This window comes from Olea europaea, unplaced genomic scaffold (assembly GCF_002742605.1).
Source record: "Olea europaea var. sylvestris unplaced genomic scaffold, O_europaea_v1 scaffold224, whole genome shotgun sequence".
NCBI classification, from domain to species: domain Eukaryota; kingdom Viridiplantae; phylum Streptophyta; class Magnoliopsida; order Lamiales; family Oleaceae; genus Olea; species Olea europaea.
Genome location: NW_019240442.1, coordinates 588,815 through 596,711, shown reverse-complemented (window position 1 = coordinate 596,711; position 7,897 = coordinate 588,815). Strand labels below are relative to the sequence as shown.

The 7,897-nt window shown below is 35.0% G+C and overlaps 2 protein-coding genes across 2 annotated transcripts; one reads left to right on the top strand and one right to left on the bottom strand.

Moving 5' to 3' along the window:
- Positions 1–1,849: 1,849 nt before the first annotated feature.
- LOC111380997 (germin-like protein 9-3) lies at positions 1,850–2,473 on the bottom strand. Its single transcript, XM_023004681.1, has one exon. The coding sequence runs from the start codon at positions 2,465–2,467 to the stop codon at positions 1,850–1,852; it is 618 nt and encodes a 205-aa protein (XP_022860449.1). The 5' UTR covers positions 2,468–2,473.
- A 4,557-nt stretch (positions 2,474–7,030) lies between these two features.
- LOC111380996 (germin-like protein 9-3) lies at positions 7,031–7,645 on the top strand. Its single transcript, XM_023004680.1, has one exon. It carries the CDS (start codon positions 7,031–7,033, stop codon positions 7,643–7,645), a length of 615 nt encoding a protein of 204 aa, XP_022860448.1.
- The last annotated feature ends 252 nt before the right edge of the window (positions 7,646–7,897 follow it).

Below are 7,897 nucleotides of genomic sequence, written 5' to 3'. Positions count from 1 at the left end.
TTATTTGTTTAATTCCAAATGCTAGGCTAAATATTTTCATGTATTGGATGGATGACAAAATTTTTTAATTCTTAGTTTTAATTTGAGACCTATATTTTTATGTTAATTCTTGCATTGTGATTCCATTAATATGCATATTTACATTGTTTTAATGTTTGTGCACCATTAGGACAATAAGTTGCTTATTCCTAGTGTTAGAAAACTCACAATAGGTAGATAACTATTATTGGGACACACGAGCAATAAATGTAAGGAATAATATTTGTGGCATGTGCGATCATATGCGATAATTCTAAATGTCAATGCATGTTTGTCATATAAATTCGGATTAGAAATATGATCGTCTCGTGGTAACCATATGTTTATTATATCTCGGGAAAGAATAATATATAACTTAAGGAATTATCGATTGTTTCAATTGCATGAAGTGAGATAATTATCATTGGTTGAGAATTAGCACTAAGAATTGATCAGTGATGTCAGAAATTCAATATGTTCGCACATTTGATTTTTAAACCAACTTTCATTGTTTTCACAAGTTTTAGTTATAAAAATTATTTAGCTATTCATTCGTTCGTCTTTTGATTACAAACACGAATTTAAATATATCAAATATACTAAAATTGGTCCTTATTTCCTGTGGGACGATAACTCTCTCATTACGATTATTATTTGTACAATGAACCCGTACGTTTATGGGATTTTGACGAACATCAACAATGTCTGGGATGCTTCTAGGGACGTTGAAGGCGATAGTTCTAGCAAGGGGCCTTCTGATTAAGCATCTAGTTTGGTTCTTACTACAGGGTGTGCTTCAACCCCATGTGATCAACATTAATTCCTTGGTAGAATTGGGAACCCTGGGATTGGGTTCAGGTGTCGGTTGTGGATGCCGGGTAGAGAACGGGTGTTTGGTTTATATGGAGCGGTTATTGTGTTAAGGAGATTCGGCTAGTTAATTTCGATGAAGATGAATTTGAAATCTAGGAGTTTCATTTGTAGCACCGAAATTTGAGTCAAGCTGGAAATTGTTAGGAGTATAACTCAAATAGAAATCTTTTGAAGAGGCGTATTCGACTTGGACTAGGAGAATATTAACCTAGGGTTTAAGGAAACTAAGTTAAATAAAGAAGCAAAATCTTGTTAAAATTGGGTCTCCTAATTGTAATATATTTTCTTGCATTTTAGGACTCTTCTAGGGTTGGCCTATAAATACGAGGCTCCTCTGGTCAATTTGTAGAGAATAACATAGAAGCAGTATTGTTAGGTCGTCTTGTTTTCTCCATACTGTTGAATTAATAAACATCGTTCTTCTGCGTTTACACTTTGTGTTCTTTCTTTACAAATTCAATCTTCTGTTTTCGTGGTGTGATCTAGTATACTTCAATATTGTTATTAAATCTCGTTCTTTATAATCCACTTTGGAATGTTATTGGAACTTCTGCACCCAACAGCTTTTGGGCTTATTTTGCTATATATATATATATATATATATATATATATATACATTTTTTTTTTTTTTTTCCTAAAAGAAAAGAGCCAATTTGTGGGCAGCTTGGCTAGGTCTATGAGACCCACGAGTCAAAGGGCTGAGTTGAGACCAAGATTTGTACAAGAGTTGAGCTCAGCTCAGGGAATTGTCTCCCATAACGTTGAACTTCTAATGATCATTTAAATAATTAATCCTTGCACAATAACAAAGTTATAAATTTATTACATCGAAACTGCCTTTAAATTGAATATGATTATTCAAAACCCGTACACTGGGAAAAAATGCAAGACTTCAAAACCTGAGTATTATATAATGCTTTTATTGTCTGTAATTCTTCTTCTTCTTTCTTACCGCCCTTCAATGGGAAAGTCCATATTTGAGTCTTTTAATAGTGACGACATCAGTCTTGAAAGACGCAGCCAAGACTGGATCATAGATACTTGTGTTGAAAACAGCACTTGGAATAGAAACTGTTCCTGCACTTGCACTGCCAAATGCAGAAACTGCGATGGCCGGAGCTTTTTCGTCCCTGTTGTACTGAAAATGCACGAGCCCTTTAGGGAAGACAAAAATGTCACCTTCTTGAAGTGTTTGGTTAAAGAGATCGTTAGTCGTGGTGACGAATCCCACTTCGAGAGAGCCTACGAGAAGGAAAAGAAGCTCGGAAGCCCGGGGATGGTTGTGGGGTGGGTTGACAGTGCCAGGTGGGTACATTAGAACTGCAAATGAAACACTCTGCCCATTCAAAGCAGGGAATTCGGCCATACTAGCTTTGAAAACTTTAAAATCTGGCGGCATGTTCGGGACGGTGGCGGCACGCAACCCGGTGTAGGTGAAGAAACTGCCGTCCGGTGGCACGGTGGTGTTTGACGGTGGTATGAAGTCTGATAATATGTCTGCGTCCCCAGCCAGTGCTACTTGAAGGGTAACAAGTGTAACCGCTAGGAAAAATAAAATGGAAGGCAGAAGGGCCATTTTGAATAAGAGAATTATCAATTATGTGCTTCTTTGCTAGGGCTAGAGGGGAATTTATAGAGCATTAAGAAGATAACATAATCGTGAAAAACTGTGTAGAAATGTGAAATTTTCGATAAAGTTATTTGTTAAAAGACAGGCATTAGAATCCAAAATTGCGTGTTTCCTCACCAGCTCACGTAGTGATGAAAACTATAGCATGCACCCAATGATCTTGAGAAACACACAGAGAAATATTTTCTATTTGTTGCTTCGACACTACCGCCACCACTGGAATTGATTTCACAGGCTCTTCTTGTAAGATTGTATCTAGAATCATTATTGAAGGTTAAGCCTTGTTTGATGCCCATTATGTAGGATTTTCAATGTTTTGAATAGGGAATTTTTAGAGAATGTGTGGTTAAAAAATAGAAAAAGTTTTGAATTTATGTGTAGAATATTTTATTGTGTGAATGTGTGGTAAAAAAAAAAGAGTGTGTAGTTTTGAAATAAAAAAGGACGTCAAATAGGGACTAAAATATCTCAATTGCTTATGAACTTTTTCGAATGTTTTTAAATTACCATTGAACTTTAAAATGTCTCTGAGTTGCCACTGAACTTTTTATTTTTTATTTTTTAAGTCTTATTGAACTTTAAAAGTTATTTGAGTTGTCATTGAACTTATCAAAATGTTTCGTCACTTCGCAATTTTAAAAGTTAACAGACTAAATGACATTATAGATGGGATTGTGGATAAGATAACATTTTGATAAGTTCCTAAAGTCCATTAACTTCTAAAATGGTGACTGATGGATAAATGGATGAGATAATATTTTGTTAAGATCAGCGGCAATTCAAAGAACTTTTAGGCCATGTTTGATATGGCAACTTTTCCATGGAAAATGGAAAAGATTTTCCCTTTTCCAACTTTTTACATGTTTGATGGCATCAATTTTCTAGGTAATTGAATTTCCAACTTTCAATCACACGTGCACCTTTTCCACGAAATGGAGGAATTCAGTTTCTCATGTGTTAGGTGGTTTTTCATTTTCCCGGTTGACTTTTTTATTTTTTTTGGACAATGGAAATAAATTTTATTAACAATTGTAACAAATTCTTTCATTTTAGTAAACAATTTTCATATAAAACAAAGTCAAATGAATATCAAAAGATAGATGATTTTCTTGATTTTTATTTTTTTTGGTAATGGAAACAAATTTCATTTCCAATATTAGTAAATTCTAATCCTTTCACTAACAATTTTCATGCAAAGAACACAAAAAAATACTTTTATTTCAACATTTTTTACGTGGAAAATTATACCAATCAAACACAATAATTTACAATTCTCAGGAAAATAATTTCTAGGTAATTCAATTTCTTGGAATTCATTTTATTTCCATCCAAATTCCACATTTACATCCAAATGAACCCTTAAAGTTCAATGACAATTAAAAAACATTTAAGAAAGTTCAATGATAATTCAAGGATCTTTTAGAGTTCAATAACAATTGAGAAACATTTGAAAATAAATTCAGTGGTAATGGGGATATTTTAACTCCATTATAGAAGAGAACTCTTAATTGGGCGAATTAATAATATATTTTCACCATTTCCGACCTTCGATTTCTGTAGTAAGTCTAGCGCGTGAGACCCGTCACAAGATTATTCATGGATACACCAGAAAATTCAAAACCTTTTGTCAAACACGAGGGTTCGTGTCATTGTTGGTTGCAAAATAGTTAACCGGCTATTCCCATTGGAGATGAGGCTCCCAAATTATTTGGCATTAGGGCATATGCTTACTTCTCGATATTTGGGAGGCTGTTTGAGAAATTACAACATCAAAGTAGTACAATGTTGTCTGGCACCAGCATATTGGTTCTTGTTAAGCAAATTGAAGCTGTCCAAAAATGTGCCAACCTTACAGACACACTTCTAGTCAAGTCATATCTCATAGGAGGAGATAAACTATGACCCTGTTAGGGCATATGCTTACTTCTCGATATTTGGGAGGCTGTTTGAGAAATTACAACATCAAAGTAGTACAATGTTGTCTGGCGCCAGCATATTGGTTCTTGTTAAGCAAATTGAAGCTGTCCAAAAATGCGCCAACCTTACAGACACACTTCTAGTCAAGTTATATCTCATAGGAGGAGAAAAACTATGACCCTGTTTGGTTTGGGTAAAAATTAAATTTTTAGTGGAGTTTGATAAAAGTTAATAAGACGTGTTATTGAAATTTGAAAAGTTGATAAAAGTTGCGAAATTTATAAAACATGTGGTTGAAAGTGATAAAGCTACTTTGCATTAAAGACTTGACATAAAACTTGACATAATTACATGTGACAGTAGATGATTAAATGAAAAAATTGATTGTATTTTAAATTGTCTAATAATATAGTATCACGTGATATTATATCACATTTTATGTCAACGTTGATATTCATGTAGCATGATTGGGTAGAAAATGAGTTTTAGAAAATGAGGGCTGAAAAGAGGCTAAGCCTTATTTCCATTGAATTTGTGATCATCTACGTGAATTATTTTTGATATATGTTCAATTTGTTGTTCACGTTTTGAAAGATCTAAAACAACTACATTACATGACATATTAGTAGGGTTAAGTATTGATATTGGATGATATTAATAATTGTCCACGATGACTAACAAGGTGAAGGCTACTCAATAGACACTCTACGTTTATGCTAGATCGTCGACCCCCATGACTGTTCTACGCCTATGAGCACTTTACCTCTATGTTGGGTCGTCGACCCCCATGAGTTCTCTATGTCTACACTAGGTCGTCGATCTCCATGAGCATTATAAGTCTATGATGGACCGTCGATCCCATGAGCACTCTACGTCTATGTCGGGCTATCGACCCCTATGAGCGTTCTACGTCTATGAGCACTCAACCCTCATGCTAGGTCATCTACCCCCATGAGCACTCTACATCTATGCCAAGTAGTCGATCTCCATGAGCACTCTACCTGAACTGTTGACTCTATGAGCACTCTACGTCTATGTCGGGTAGTCGACCCCCACGAGCACACTACATCTATACCGGGCCGACCATTTACCACTACGCAGTCGAACCAATACTTAGCCATAAAATCATCAGTGAATTGATGAGATTTACATACCGGTTGTCATGTGTACGTTCAACAGCAAGTACTTGAAGATCCCCTACTCAGAACGTGGAGGTAGTGGAAGAGGTTACGTGGGATACATGGCACCATAACCGCACAGTAGTCACATTGCTCCACTCCCCTATAAATACACTTTAGGCGAAATAGGTATGGACGGAGAAAATTTTTGGCTATTTGAATTTCGTTCTTGTTTTTCGTAACACCGTATATTAATTTTTACATCGAAGGTAAAACGAGGGAGAAACCCTCGCCCTCATTTTTCAGGCACCATTTATTCATTGGAGTAGCAGTAACACCTTGCGCCCCCAAGAGGGCACGGAGGTATTGTTTCACAACTACTTCAAGTGAGGTCTGGTTCAGTTCGGCTCTTGTCAGAATCGAATCGGACCTAAAATTTTCAGATATTTAGTAAGTGGAATTGTCGGGTCCAAATTTAAGTATAGAACTGTTCAGGTTTTGTTCCATTCAATTTGGTTCAGTTTGATTCTCGAGTTCCATACTATAATTAATTTTTTTAATATTTACAAAACTACATCAATTCAACTAATGACATATTCAGTCTTAACTCTTACAAAATAATGTAGTTCAGTTTTACGTGTCTTTTACATATTTCTTTCTTAGTTCTTCATAGATTTAGTTATTAAAATCACAAGAAAAAAAAGATAGCGAGTTCACAATAATTAAGAGAGATGCTGTCGAGTTTCAATATTATTTCTTCAAAACAGTAGAAATGACACTACGATATAATTACATATTTGGGTGAAATTTAGGTCAATTTGATTGAATTGGGTTTAGAATGAAAATTAGAAATAGAAAAATCATATTTTTGGGTTTGAGCTAAATTAACTAGTTAGTAAATTTATATAGAAAAAATAATTTGACTTATATAAAATAAATAAATTAAAAAAATTAGGAAGATTCGATTCTTGATTTAGAATCGAGAACTGAACTGAATTCATTGGTTCTCGATTCAAATATCCGTTCGGGTATTTAACTTAAGAAGAATTGCTTAGTTCGGTTCGGAACCGGTTCGGGTTCAATTCGAGAGTTTTACCTAGTTCTACATATTAGTTTTATTCTAAACTTCCATCATTAAATGTGCATTCTAGGATAACGTCATGTTACGAATGAGAGCTTATTTATAACATAGTCTTGATATAACCCTCCCTCTTGTACTATGTCCGTACTCACATTCTCTTATTTGTTCTTATGTTAGGATATAATGAGGAATATTAGCTGTATGTTCTATAATTAGGATGTCTCCATCAGTTTATCCAGGAATGAAAGAAATATCCAACATAGTGAATTCCACCACCAGCCAGGAATAGAAAACCATTTGGCCCTTTCAATTGGACAAAGTTAAGCAGAAAAAAATCCCCTATAAATACATATATAAGATGATAAGAAACTATCCCTTCAGCATTTATCAAAAATGGCCTTGAATTTTATTCAATCCTTTCTGCCTTTGCTGTTAGTTTTTGCCTTCATCGATGCAGTAGTCAGTGACCCAGACATAACGTCTGACTTCATTACACCGGCCAATTTCTCGTCTGTCAATGGAACTTTCTTCACTTTCACAGGATTCCGAGACCTACCTGATCCAATCCAAGGAACCCTAATGGTGACAAAGGCTGGTTTGGTCGAATTTCCAGCTTTAGATGGACAAAGTGTGTCAATGGCTATTCTAAAATTCCCTCCTGGAGGCATCAACCCCCCGCATACCCACCCTCGTGCTACTGAGCTTCTTTTCTCAGTGTCTGGAACCTTAGAAGTGGCTTTTGTTGATACGAAAAATATTCTTTACACTAAGCAACTCGAGGCTGGTGACATGTTTGTTTTTCCTAAGGGGCTTGCTCATTATCAGTATAACCGAAACCATCAGAATCCGGCTATCGCCATTTCTGCGTTTGGAAGCGCAAATGCTGGCACGGTATCAGTGCCCAATTCAGTGTTTGGCACAGGAATTGATGATGCAATACTTGCCAAAGCATTCAAGACTGATATTGCTACCATTCAGAAGATCAAGTCAGGAATTGCCATCCCCTGATTTTCAATTTTTTTTCCTTCTCTTTTTCTCTTTTTGTTTATTTGTTCTATTTTAATTTCCTTACAAAATAATTGAACACTCGCACTCGTTTCTTGTTCGTGTTGTCCTGTATAATTTTCTACTTTGATATGTCTAATCATCATTTATTTTTAATGTTAACATAATAAACCATATCACACATCAAATTTATCTTTTGCGTTTTCTTTGTTCAATTGGATATTTTTTTTTTTTTTTTTTTTTTTTTTTTTTTTT

Excerpts from the sequence above, each read along its gene's own strand:
- LOC111380997 (XM_023004681.1), bottom strand. The coding sequence starts at position 2,467 with ATGGCCCTTCTGCCTTCCATTTTATTTTTCCTAGCGGTTACACTTGTT.
- LOC111380996 (XM_023004680.1), top strand. The coding sequence starts at position 7,031 with ATGGCCTTGAATTTTATTCAATCCTTTCTGCCTTTGCTGTTAGTTTTT.